Source organism: Berghia stephanieae, chromosome 6 (genome assembly GCF_034508935.2).
Source record: "Berghia stephanieae isolate SIO BIC M18660-M18661 chromosome 6, UCSD_Bste_1.3, whole genome shotgun sequence".
Taxonomy (NCBI): Eukaryota; Metazoa; Mollusca; class Gastropoda; order Nudibranchia; family Aeolidiidae; genus Berghia; species Berghia stephanieae.
The window spans coordinates 21,620,329-21,634,555 of record NC_088365.1 but is presented as its reverse complement, the minus strand read 5'-3'; the positions used below and the strand labels follow the sequence as shown (position 1 = coordinate 21,634,555).

The 14,227-nt window shown below is 37.3% G+C and overlaps 1 protein-coding gene across 1 annotated transcript; it reads left to right on the top strand.

The window, feature by feature from the left end:
• Positions 1–5,243: 5,243 nt before the first annotated feature.
• Positions 5,244–13,915, top strand: LOC144974670 (uncharacterized). The gene is made up of 2 exons (XM_078917764.1): positions 5,244–5,351; positions 9,022–13,915. Exon 2 carries the CDS (start codon positions 9,590–9,592, stop codon positions 13,598–13,600), a length of 4,011 nt encoding a protein of 1,336 aa, XP_078773890.1. The 5' UTR covers positions 5,244–5,351; positions 9,022–9,589; the 3' UTR covers positions 13,601–13,915.
• Positions 13,916–14,227: the final 312 nt, after the last annotated feature.

Sequence of the window (14,227 nt, the reverse complement as noted above, 5' to 3'; positions counted from 1 at the left end):
ATTTTATTATTATTATTATTATTATTATTATTATTATTATTATTATTATTATTATTATTATTAATATATATTATTATTATTATTATTATTATTATTATTATTATTATTATTATTATTATTATTATTATTATTATTATTATTATTATTATCATTGTCGCAATAATAATAATAATAATAATAATAATAATAATAATAATAATAATAATAATAAATAATAATAATTACTGTTATAATTGTGTGTGTGTGTGTGTGTGTGTGTGTGGATGTGTGTCCGCGCGTATGAGTATGAAAGAGAGAGAGAGAGAGAGAGAGAGAGAGAGAGAGAGAGAGAGAGAGACCCCAATATTATCTGGGTGTGAACCCTCAGTCCTCAATTTTATATGAGTTGTGATTTTTTTTTTAAAGGTTATTTTTAAATTAGTCATTAGACTCTACTCCTTAATTAACACGGTTTTTATCCCAAAAATAAAACGATTTTTTATACATATATATAGCGAGGAGAGAGCGCATATGAACTTTTTGTCCCTTTCGCGGGCGAATGCCTCTAACCAATGAGTATAATATCCTTGCTCTAACTCAATTAGAGATAACTAAAATAAGGCTGTCCGCCATCTTTTGTAGCACGTCTCTGGCGTCGAGACTCAGAGATAGACCTCGCGATTATTATTGTTACTCGAAAGGATTAAATCGTGTAAAAAATATAGAATCTTGCCCACCTCTGAGTTCCATCTTGAATTTGTGTATTCTGTACACCAGTGTAGCGAATACACACCTGTGTTTTCCCTGTACCAGTGTACTGAATACACACATGTGTATTCCATACACCGGTATAGATTATAAGAGCTAAACTGTTTGACCGAGCGCGAGAAGGCGAGGTGACCGGTTGTTTTAGTACAGCGTAACTGTAACCGAGCTGGGTTAAGTTAGGGATTCGAGCTCCTTTCTATGCATATTTACTTACTTTCTTTCTTTTTTTCTTTTGCAAAAAAGTCTTCATTTTCAACTTCAACACTTTGACACCAATCCTGGTGAAGCAAAACTCGAGAAGTTAATCGACTTTGAACATTTTTTAATTTATTTACTTTTACTCACTTTTACGTTTATTATTTTTATTTAGGACATAGTGAAGACTTTGGATATGAGAGACTTTTCCTGAAAAACAAACAAACCTGGAGTTTAATTCGTTCGCCTGTAATTAGGGTAAATAGACATGACTTTTAAGCTGACTGTTGTGTTTCTCTTATAATGCTAGGTTTGTTGGGACAATGTCGACCTTGTACTTGCTGAAATGGCTCATATTCAATCTGACATAATTTAAAGATGAGAAAAGATATAAATATTAATTTTAAATTAATTGTAGAAATATTATTCTCTGTGTGACCAATGTTGGCCAAAGTGGCCAGGCCAATGGCTATCTGGAAGCCACGGTAAGAATCTCGTGAATAATTGATATATCGGTATCGAGAATTGAGATCTATTTCGGCGCCCGATTTCGAACAACTTTCAATCAAGACTTTCCGAGAGTAAATAAAACGCTGTAAATGATACTATTAAGCCGTTGAATTGCCATAAATTTTATCCCTGTCCATTTCTGATGATGCCTACAATAGGTTCAGTATCAATGTCGTCAGTGTTGATGAAGGTAAGTATAGATAGAATGCGCTTGGCCAAGGAGTTCACAACATTGCCATCCGGAAGTATAACGGACCAACACACAAACTCTGTGTAACCATGAACTTTTATAGTCTGGTTAATACAGTTTAGTGAGAACAACTCACAGACGCGGATGGCAAAAACAATAACAAAGGCCTGAGTGACGTCATCTGCATACTATCTATAGACGATGTTTTTATTTCCGGTGGACTGAATATACAGCTGTGTTTTCAGTCCATTGGTGAACTGAAAACACAGTTCCTTCTTTCAAAACAAATCGGAAGTTTGGCCTGCCAGTTTGCCATTTAATGGCTTTTTTTTATTCAATGTAGTTTCGTTATTAATTGTAAGCAAAAATAACAAACATTGCAGCCATTCATGCACTTAGACATGACCTTAAAAATCATATTCCTTTTTAAAAGAACAGATTAATCGTCTTTTATATTCACAAATGCATGTGAGAATATTCAGCGAAAATCCTAATAAAAGCCCTCGACAGTGGCGGGGCTCTATTGGATTGTTTGGTGCCATGACCGACTCTATTTTGATATTAAAAATTTTAAAAACAAAAACAAATTAAGATACTGCCTTTTGTCAAAGCACGGTCATATGCTGCCTTTTAAATAAAACGCGTACATCAGGCGACTAACGCAATGCCTGAAGTCATATCATATATTATCGTTGCGAGTGTGTATTGTTGTGCTGACGAAGGATTTTACCCGAAACGTCCATTGTCTGTTTTGTTCCCATACGAAGCCTCTCCATTTTCACTCTTTCGTTAGTACGTTGCGAGTGTAGTAGTGCCGCGCGTGTTCTGATGATGTGACTGATAACTTTCGTCACTTTTTAGTCCCAATATAACACGGGTACCAAGCTACACTATATTATAATCGGCAGTAAAATGACAGCTGATTGACCATAAAAAAAAAAAGAGCTCAACTTTGCAAAGAAAAAAAAGAAGCTTGCCTGGAGCCCACAGATTTGCGCCTCATCTATTAATAGCACTGTATGTTGTGGATCAAATTAGGCTATATTTATGTCAGTAGGTTACCTCCAGCGGTCCTATTAATAACACATATGGTCAGAAATTAGGACATACGATACTCGTTTGATAATTGTATGTGCTTTTGGATCAATAGCAACAGATTATTTAATTGTTAGTAGGTTTATCCTATATATATTATATATATATATATATATATATATATATATATATATATGTGTGTGTGTGTGTGTGTGTGTGTGTGTGTGCGTGTGTGTGTGTGCGTGTGTGTGTGCGTGCGTGCGTGCGTGTGTGTGAGAGAGAGAGAGAGAGAGAGAGAGAGAGAGAGAGAAAACGTTCTTCCTTTTTTTAAAAGGTACATTCTCTTATTAATGCTATGCGCTTAAGTAGAATATTCACATTTACACGCCAGATGAGACATACCAACATACAAAACTATGTGTAACCTTAAACGTAGGTATATAGTTTGATTATTTATTTTAGGGAGAACTATCACCCATTTGGCGGTCTGATAATAAAAACAAAGCGGAATGACGTCATCTTCATTCATTCTGTAGCTAGTGTAAGTTTATTTTTTATTTTCAAATCTCTGATCTTGGCACCATCATATACTGTGATGACGTCACGACGCTGATCCTCGATATACCCGGATGTTGAATGCGAGTTGTGACAACCGGGTTATATTGTGATACTGGAGTCAAATACAAAAATGATTGTATTTTCTTTTTTTTTTAATTCTTTTATGGGGGCAATATATTTTTTCTCACCCATTTTACGAAGAATTGTTTCACGATAATAAGAGCATAATTTGGTAAAGCAAAACGAAAGTGATTTGAAGTTTTGAACATTCTGAAAATTGGTATCTCCGTATCAATTTCACTGACTGGTCCAAATTTTGAATCTAGAGTAACCATAATTTGTCACACAAAAAAAAAAAAAAAAAAACAGTATTGTTCACCTAGTCTTTCAGAGTGATAAGGCATTTGAACTCGAGTTTAGCATGATTTCGTGACTTTCATGATGGGTAACAATTGCTTTCCGTCGTATCTAACAAACATAGCCACTGGAAAGTGGAAAGACACAAGAAACTATCTGCAAAATGCTTTTCCCAGGCATATACTACCATCCAGGTGATTAGTGATTTATCGCTGATTGGTGCCCCCCGAGCTTCAAATTGTGGTCGTCTAGTGTTACCAACGTCGGTGTTACACTACACAACAGAAAACTTTGCTATAATGCATCCAACTCATTTTTAAAAAATCAACCAAATTAATTTCTTCCCACATGGAATGTTCCACATAGACAAAGCATCGGGAAATTATGCCAGACTTCTCTATGTAGATTTCTCATCAGCCTTTAATGCTATGAACTCACAATTGTTAATTAACAATTTTTAAAAATTACAAGATATTGGAATTAATCATTTTATTTTGAAGTGAATTCAAAACTTTCTTGATAAAAGACCGCAAAGAGTCCTCCTTGGGTCAAAGCTTTCAAATGAGAGAACATTATCAAACGGATGTCCTCACGGTTGTGTGATGTCACCTATTCTATACATTCTATACACCAATGACTGTCGATCACTCCATTCAAACTGCCAGATAATTAAATACACCTACGACACAGCGATTGTAGGTCTTCTCAACCATTATGGTGAAAGCATAAATAAATGTTTTGATCAAGTTGATTTATTCACTAAATGGTGTTCTTTTAATATGCTTCACTTAAATATCACAAAGATTAAATAACAGATTGTTGACTTTGCACTTAAAGAACAAAATAAACATGTGAAACTATAAAAAACGAGGAGGTAGAAGTAGTAGATGAATTTAAATACCCCGGAGTGTATATTGACAACTCACTCACTTAAAAAAAAACAACAACCAAAAAACAAAACAAAAACAAAACAAACAAACAAACAAACAAAAAATAAACAAACAAACAAAAAACAAAACAGATTTTATTAACAAAAAAAGTGGGACAGTGTGAGGAAATTTAGAAGTATAATTTCCGTTGGTAACTGGGTTGAAAGAGAAGAATAAAATCCAACATATAATAAATATTGGTGGGAAAATCGTTGGTTGCAATTTTTTAAGAGCATCTGAAATCCACTAGAAAAGTATCCCCAGAATAGCACATTCCATATTTACCCAACCATCCCATCCCCTACATCATTTATTTAAGTTATTATTATCTGGTAGACGTTTTGAAGGCATTAAAACTTAGAACTAACAGATACAAAACCTCTATTTTACACACAGCAGTAAGAGTACTAAATGAAAAGAAGTATATATAAATGTTTGCCATCACGATGATATGCCTTTTAGATAGGTTAAACGAAGCATATTTAAGTGTGAGTCTGTGAGTTTGTACGTGCTCAGATGTCCCGGTTTCCTTGGGTGGTTTTATTTGAATCACAAGTAGGTACCCAACGATTTCTATGCGAGTACCACAGACTCTAAACCTGTGACGGGTACTTGGCTTTGGGAAATTTTGCAATCTCTTCTATTTGGCATTTTTTGGTCAAAACTATCTGGCAAATGACAAGCATTCCTTACTGCTAATACTAATACTACCTATTTACTGCTTTTGTTCCTCATCATTCATCATCCTAACAAGGGAAACAATGAAAAGACAGGGAAGGAAACTAACCAACCACGTCTATTTTGGCTTTTGCAACAATAATTTATCAGCTGTGAGTTTCTAGTGATAGAATGTCCGCGCGCTTTTAGATAGATATATACATATAACGTCAACATATCCGCACCCGTAAAAGTCTTGCTGTGGTAAACTTTTAACATTTATGTTGGGTAGTCTAGAAAGAATGAGAGAGAGAGAGAGAGAGAGAGAGAGAGAGAGAGAGAGAGAGAGAGAGAGAGAGAGAGAGTATAAACAAGTAGTAGGCTAGTCAGCAGTATTAATATTAGTATAGTCAGATGAAGATGGTTCTAGTTCTAAGATAGATGATAAAGAGTAAGAGTTGTTATTGTTATTATTATCTTATTTATTATCCTAATATTAATATTTATTATTGTTATTGCTGTTGTAGCAGCAGTATTGTCTATAATAAATAATACTACTACAACAACTACTACTACTACTACTACTACTACTACTACTACTATTACTACTACTACTACTACTACTACTACTACTACTACTACTACTACTACTACTACTAGTAGTGCCGCGCTGAAGACCGGTCTGGACCGCGGTCCGACGGTCTTTTAGCTGTGAACCGAAGACCGGTCCCATAGGGGAAGACCGGCGGCGGTCCTCACTTCTTATCACCTTTCAACTAGTGCGGGGCGGTCCTTGCAAGGACCACGGTCCTACGGTCTCGCGCCATAGCCTACTACTTCCCCAGTGATTCGTTGCTTTGGTTGCCTATCTTCCACCAATCACCACCCATCCCACTTAATTAATCGCACCCACCCCCCTTTGCCATACACTAAACGACACAGACGACCATACAGGCAGACGACCACCAACCTCCACTCCGCAAACCGCCCTTTCGTGTGTGAGATGGGGGGAACAGTAGGCGCACGCCTTGGACGATTCCATTATACGGGGTAAATTTCAAAATTTACTACACCATAATGATCGCAATGACAATGATCTATGGTGAAGGCATGACCCCTCTTCTCTAATGGGTTATTGTTTGAAATGTATGTGACTACAAAAGATGTGTGTGTTTGTGTGTGTGTGTGTGTGTGTGTGTGTGTGTGTGTGTGTGTGTGTGTCGAACCTAGCAAGTAGCAAATCCGATTTTTTGTTTTCTTTTGTCCATCTCTTGTCACCACTCCTTTCTATCGCAGTGTTGTCATTTAAAATAATACAATAATATTAAAATTTCGTTTGGTGTTTTTACTAATCAAATAATATGATTTTCATTAGTTTCTTCCTTCCAAAAAACCCAGTTATAACGTCTGAATTTAAAAAAAGTCCAATAGAATATTTGGGGACCCCGATAGCTCAGTTGATAGAGCACTCTCTTTATACGCAAAGGGCCAGAGATCGATCCCGGGTGCAGTCGATTTTTTTCTGAATCCCTGTCTACTCAGCAATGAATGGGTAGCTGAGTTTGTTAGATCTGGCGAAAAGTCACCATCGACCCCTCTTATCATCTCATCCACCCCCTCTTATTATAACTTCACGTCTCTCTCTTACTCTTCAATGCTCGCTGCCCTCTAATGTGTGTGTGTGGGGGGGGGGGGGAGGAGTTGCGTGTGTGTATCAACGCCACGAACAACTCGATCAACGCCTTGGGCGATGCCATTATCTCCGTTAATGGGGATAAATTTCAAATTTTATTAAATTATCGAAGTAACAATGAAGTACGGTGAGCAAATAAAGAAGGCATCACCCCTCTTCTCTAATTAGGTTACAATTTGAAATGAGTGTGACTACTCCGTGTGTTTTACTCCTGTAGACCACGGTTTTCATCGTGTAGCGGTCTTTAACGGTTCAAGAATGAACGATCCCACGGTCTCAAAGGTCAAACCGGTTCGAATTTCCAACAGTCTCTCAGGAATGTTCAATGTCGAAAAGGCCTTGCGGTCTTCATTTCCCAAGGACCGTAGGACCGTGGTCCTTAAGCTTGCCAAGGACCGCCCCGCACTAACTACTAGTACTACTACTACTACTGCTGCTGCTTCTACTGCTACAATAACAGTACAGCTACAACTACTCTAGAGTATCAAATAGAAGGGGGGGGGGGCAGGGCACTTTGTCCAAATCTCAACAGAAGGGGAGCTCAGAATACAATGGAAGGTGGATGCACAATACTTTGATTTGTGTTGCTCGTGTTGTCTAAGCTATGAATTACTGAGGGGGAGGGGGGGGGTGGTTCCTGACCTCCCATAGTGGGCAGGGAGGTCATTTACTGTTTCCTCTATACCCCATATCCTGGCATGGCAGTATTTTGAAAAATAAAATCGAAAATTTTGTAACAGCTGTGGTGTCCATGTCACATGGTCCTGCATTCAATCCCTAGTGGTGCCAAATTCTCATAGCTCGGTGTTTATTCCCTACTTCCACCTACCATAGTCCCGGGTTCACTTCCCACTGGAGTCCATATACTTTGATACCCTATTCAATTCCTGCTGGTGTCCACCTCCCATAGTTTGAGGTTCACTCCCCAGTGGTGTCCACCTCCCATAGCGTCAGGTCTACTCCCCACTGGAGTCCATATCCCGTGGGTCCATGATCACTTCTCAGTGGTTCCACCTCCTATAGTCCCAGGTTCATTTCCTGCTAGTGTCCACCACCCATAGTTCCAGGTTCACTCCCCACCAGATTCCGTATCCTGTGATTCCAGGATCACTCCCTGATGATGTCCACCTCCTCTAGTCCCGGATTCACTCTCTACTGGTGTCCTTATCCCAAAGTTGCAAGTTTACTCTTCTCAGGTATCCATATCTCATAGTCCTGGCTTTACTCTCCACTAGTTTCAACCTCCCATGGTCCCAGGCTTACTCCACACTGGTGTATATATCCCATATTTACTTCCTACTACTTTCCACCTTACATAGTTCGGGTTCACTCCCTGCTGCTATCCATCTCATATTGTTCTGGGTGCCTATCTCAAAAAGTGGGTACAGTTCTCTCTTGTTCACTCCCCACTTGTGTCTACATATTACAGCCCCCAGTTCACACCTCACCGTGTCACCAGTCCATAGTCCCAGGTTTCGTCCCCACTGGTGATATTGTCCCATAGTCCAGGGTGCATCCAGGTTCACTTCCCACTTGTGTTTACATTCCGTCTTGCCCTCGAATTCATTCCCCACAACTGTGTCTCCTCTCATTTGATATTGACCACCCATTATCCTGGATTTATCTCCATGGATTTTCATCATATATATATTGATGGCCCATTGATCAAACCTCTGAAGTAGCCTCTTTGCGATACTATACTTCAGAGGTTTGATCAACGGGCCATCGATATATATATATGATAATGATAATAAAGATAATTACCCAATATAAGTACTGCTTCCGACAACCTTTTTACATACATTATAACTGCATATTGTTTTACATAGAAATAGATGCTTGGCTTGGACTACTTGTCATTTTTAAAAGAAATCTGCTGTTGACTTAATTTTAGGTATTGATCACAGCTAGTACAAATCAGTTGAATAGATATCACATGTGTGTTTTCTCTCTTCACATCATTTACGAAGCTGATAAAATTGATTATTGTGAAAAAAAAATGTTTCATTAAAATAATAATCTTCACGATCATTTACACCACCCTGTATATTTTATACAGTATTAGGTCATTCAACTTCTATCAGTCTAATGTTTTGATTTTTTTTATTATTGCCAGGAGGGTGTAACCTTTTAAAATTATTTTTCCCCAGTGCCTCAAAGTCTTGAGTTGGATTGGAAAGCAAGCATACAAGTCTTCAGTCAGTTTTGGTTGCAATATATTGTGACTGGTGTAGATTTCAAAGAGTTGAAAGGCTTTAGTTGTTGAAGTTTATTCTTTTTTGGCGCTCTCCAGACCTTGTTTAATGTGTTTTTAGAGAATTGTGTAGAATATTTAGAGAAGCTGTCAGCATTTGATGTGTAGCAGTCTCGTTGTGCTGTCACATTCTGCAAATTGTAATGTTAGTCATCCTTTTTGTAAACTAATTTTACAGAAATAATGTAGTTATCTATGTCATGTGAGATGAATTTCACCTGTGTGATGGTTTTGCTGATATTGAATCAGCTCTTGGAAATAAACCCAAATAAATGACATTTCACCATAATAGGGACTTGAATGTAATTGAGGATAAAGGAGACGAAGAAGTCGAGCGATTTCATAGAGAAGAAATTGAAGGACACACAAATGAGAAATCGAATTCAAACTTAGTAAATTTCATCCATCAGTACAAACAATGCTGAGAGTCTAATAACCCTGATGATGGTAAAGATAATTCGAAAATGACTAAGAGTCTTCAAAAGCATGGTATGGATAGTAAATCTGGTGGTGATGATGGAGAAGATAATTGGAGTGTCATAGGGGGTCTTTGTATGTATGTAAATGATGAAGAGTCTGGCTGCAGCGATGAGAAATATAATGAAAGTGCAACAGATGTGGGAAATAATGGAAGTGCAACAGATGTGGGAAATAATGGAAGTGCAACAGATGTGGGAAATAATGGAAGTGCAACAGATGTGGGAAATAATGGAAGTGCAACAGATGTGGGAAATAATGGAGGTGCAACAGATGTGGGAAATAATGGAAGTGCAACAGATAAGGGAAATATTTGGAGAATAATAAAGGAGAATTATAAGATTATGAGAAATAATGGATTTAACATAAATAATGGAATTGATGGGAGAACAGCAAATGAGGGAATGTCTGATAGTGATGGAGAATCTGTTGTTTGCAATGAAGAGCTGAAAACGTCACATGAAATGGAAGTCTTGGATATGTATTATTCAAGTGACGGAGAAGAGGCAGGCAAATTATTCATGCAAGACAAGCGTGGTAAGAAAGCAAACATAGTTACAGTAGTGGATATTCCACCATTAGGAAAATATAGGTACAAATGTTCAGAATGTGGTTTGATCGCCAAATCTACCGGTAGTCTTTATAGGCATATGAAAAATGTGCATAAACGATTAAAAATTGTGAAAAAGAGCTCTGGAACAGGCAAATTACTGATGCAAGAAATGCAGAGTACTGATCTACACCTGAAAACGCAAAACAAAAGCTTAAATACTGATAAACCGCATGAAGATTATGTTGAAGGCAGCAATCAAAACCTTCTACTGGACTCCTTGCCTAACAAATCTTGTATGAATATTGCCCCTAAATGCAACAGGAGTACTGACAATCTTTTGATAGATTCCCTGCCTAGTGCCTCTGGAATAAAGATTGCCCCTAGATGCTGTTGGGACGTTGTGGGGAAACAAGCACTTAATTCAAATCAGGAAAATAATGATGAAAAATGTCCAAGAGTCGTTCATATTGTGGATATTCCAGAAGTAAATGGATACAGATACAAATGCTCTGAATGTAATAAGACAAGCAAAGGTACGAGTAATCTTTATAAGCACATGAGAATGCATCACAATGGCTTCAAGCTTGTGAAAAAGTTGGAACATATGCAAGTTCAGTCATCAATGCAAAGGAAAGCTGAAGCCACTTTAAATATGGCCCCTAAATGCACTTTAAATACAGACAATACGCCAATAAGTTCTAATACACTCAAAGTAAAGAGTGTCCCTAAATGTTTTCGGAATGCTAAGAAGAAAAAAGCAGTCAATACAGATCAAGAAAATCTGAGGAAAAAATGTCAAAAAGTCGTTCATATTGTGGATATTCCAGAAGTAAATGGGTACAGGTACAAATGCTCTGAATGTAATGAGACAAGCAGAGGTACGAGTATTCTTTATAAGCACATGAAAATGCATCACAATGGCTTCAAGGTTGTGAAAAAGTTGGAACAAGCTGAAGCCATTGTTAAAAGCAACAATCAGAATGTGACATCAAATGCCATGCTAAAAGATTCAAATTTAGAGATTGGCCCAAAGTGTAATTGGACTTCGAAAGAGTCAGATTCACTTAGATCTGATCAGGAGAATGAGAAAAAAAATCGTACACAGGAAAGTTTGAGGGATATGCATATTAAGAATGTTCCAAGAGTGGGAGAAAAGAAGTACAAATGTTCTGAATGCAATATGACCAGTGTATCTCAGGGTAATGTATATAGACATATGATAATATGGCACAAGGGCTCTAGAGTTGTGAAAAAGGTGGACCACAGACAGGCTCGAATCCCAGACCACAAGGAGGACTCTGTTGATGTTGAAGTCAACAATCAAAAATCTTCACTGATACATTCCAATTCCATGTCGAGCACGTCCAGTAAAGAGATTGATCCCAATTCTACTACAAATACTGACAATGAAATGTCAAATTCCATGCCAAACACATCCAGTAAAGAGATTGATCCCAATTCTACTACAAATACTGACAATGAAATGTCAAATTCCATGCCAAACACATCCAGTAAAGAGATTGATCCCAATTCTACTACAAATACTGACAATGAAATGTCAAATTCCATGCCAAACACATCCAGTAAAGAGATTGATCCCAATTCTAATACAAATACTGACAATGAAATGTCAAATTCCATGCCAAACACATCCAGTAAAGAGATTGATCCCAATTCTACTACAAATACAGACGATGAAATGTCAAATTCCATGCCAAACACATCCAGTAAAGAGATTGATCCCAATTCTACTACAAATACAGACGATGAAATGTCAAATTCCATACCAAACACATCCAGTACAAAGATTTTACCTATCTGCAGTATGGATATTGACAATCAAGGGATAAATACATCAAATTTAAATATAGCCCCTAAATGCATTTTAGACATTGACAACATGCCGACAAGTTCCAATCCTAATACATCCAAAATAAAGGTTGTCCCTAAATGTTTTCGGAATGCTGTGAAGAAAAAAGCAGTCAATACAAATCAAGAAAATGAGAGGAAAAAATGTCATAAAGTCGTTCATATTGTGGATATTCCAGAAGTAGGGGGTTACAAGTACAAATGCTCTGAATGTGATTTGAGAAGCCAGGGGACGAGTAATCTCTATAAGCACATGAAAAGACATCACAGTGGCTTCAGGGTTGTGAAAAAGACGGAACATATGCAAGTTGGGTCATTAATGCCAAGGAAAGCTGAAGCTATTGTTAAACGCAACAATCAGAATGTAACATTATCAAATGCCATGCTAAAAGATTCAAATTTAGAGATTGGCCCAAAGTGTAATCGGACTTCTAAAGAGTCAGATTCACTTAGTTCTGATCAGGAGAATGAGAAAAAAAATCATACACGAGAAAGTTTGTGGGATATTCATATTAAGAATGTTCCAAGAGTGGGAGAAAAGATGTACAAATGTTCTGAATGCGACATGACCAGTGTATCTCAGGGTAATGTATATAGACATATGATAATGTGGCACAAGGGCTCTAGAGTTGTGAAAAAGGTGGACCACAGACAGGCTCGAATCCCAGACCACAAGGAGGACTCTGTTGATGTTGAAGTCAACAATCAAAAATCTTTTCTGATAAATTCAATGTCAAGCGCGTCAAGTGAAGAGATGGATCCCAATTCTGCTACAAATACTGACGATGAAATGTCAAATTCCATGCCAAACACATCCAGTACAAAGATGTTGCCTAACTGCAGAAAGACTATTGGCAATCAAGGAATAAGCACATTAACTTTAAATATGGCCCCTAAATGCACTTTAAATACAGACAATATGCCAATAAGTTCTAACACACTCGAAGTAAAGAGTGTCCCTAAATGTTTTCGGAATGCTAAGAAGAAAAAAACAGTCAATACAGATCAAGAATATTTAAGGAAAAAATGTCATAAAGTCGTTCATATTGTGGATATTCCAGAAGTAGGGGGTTACAAGTACAAATGCTCTAAATGTGATTTGAGAAGTCAGGGGACGAGTAATCTCTATAGGCACATGAAAAGACATCACAGTGGCTTCAGGATTGTGAAAAAGATGGATCATATGCAAGTTGAGTCATTAATGCCAAGGAAAGCTGAAGCTATTGTTCAAAGCAACAATCAGAATGTAACATCAAATGCCATGCTAAAAGATTCAAATTTAGAGATTGGCCCAAAGTATATTTGGATTTCGAGAGAGCCAGATTCACTTAGTTCTGATCAGGAGAATGAGAAAAAAAATCATAAACGAGAAAGTTTGTGGGATATGCATATTAAGAGTGGGAGTGTTCCAAGAGTGGGAGAAAAGAAGTACAAATGTTCTGAATGCGATATGACCAGTGTATCTCAGGGTAATCTTTATAGACACATGATAATGTGGCACAAGGGCTCTAGAGTTGTGAAAAAGGTGGGCCACAAACAAGCTCAAACCCCAGACCACAAGGGGGGACTCTGTTGATATTGAAGTCAACAATAAAAAATCTTTTCTGATACATTCCAATTCAATGTCAAGCACGTCAAGTAAAGAGACTGATCCCAATTCTACTACAAATACTGACAATGAAATGTCAAATTCCATGCCAAACACATCCAGTACAAAGATGTTGCCTAACTGCAATCAAGGGATAGGCACATTAACTTTAAATATGGCCCCTAAATGCACTTTAAATACAGAGAATACACCAATAATTTCTAATACATTCGAAGTAAAGGTTGTCCCTAAATGTTTTCGGAATGCTCTGAAGAAAAAAGCAGTCAATACAAATCAAGAAAATGAGAGGAAAAAATGTCAAAAAGTCGTTCATATTGTGGATATTCCAGAAGTAGGGGGTTACAAGTACAAATGCTCTGAATGCGATTTGCGAAGCCACGGGACGAGTAATCTTTATAAGCATATGAAAAGACATCACAGTGGCTTCAGGGTTGTGAAAAAGACGGAACATATGCAAGGTCAGAATAGCCCAAAATACAATTTAAAAACTGAAAATTCTTTCTCAATTGATTCAGATCATGGAAGTACAGAGACAGATACTAATTATAATGAGACTACTGAACGGTTGCATTCATTATGCCCAGATCAGTACAA

What these genes read in the sequence shown, in the direction of transcription:
- LOC144974670 (XM_078917764.1), top strand. Translation starts at nt 9,590, where the DNA reads ATGACTAAGAGTCTTCAAAAGCATGGTATGGATAGTAAATCTGGTGGT.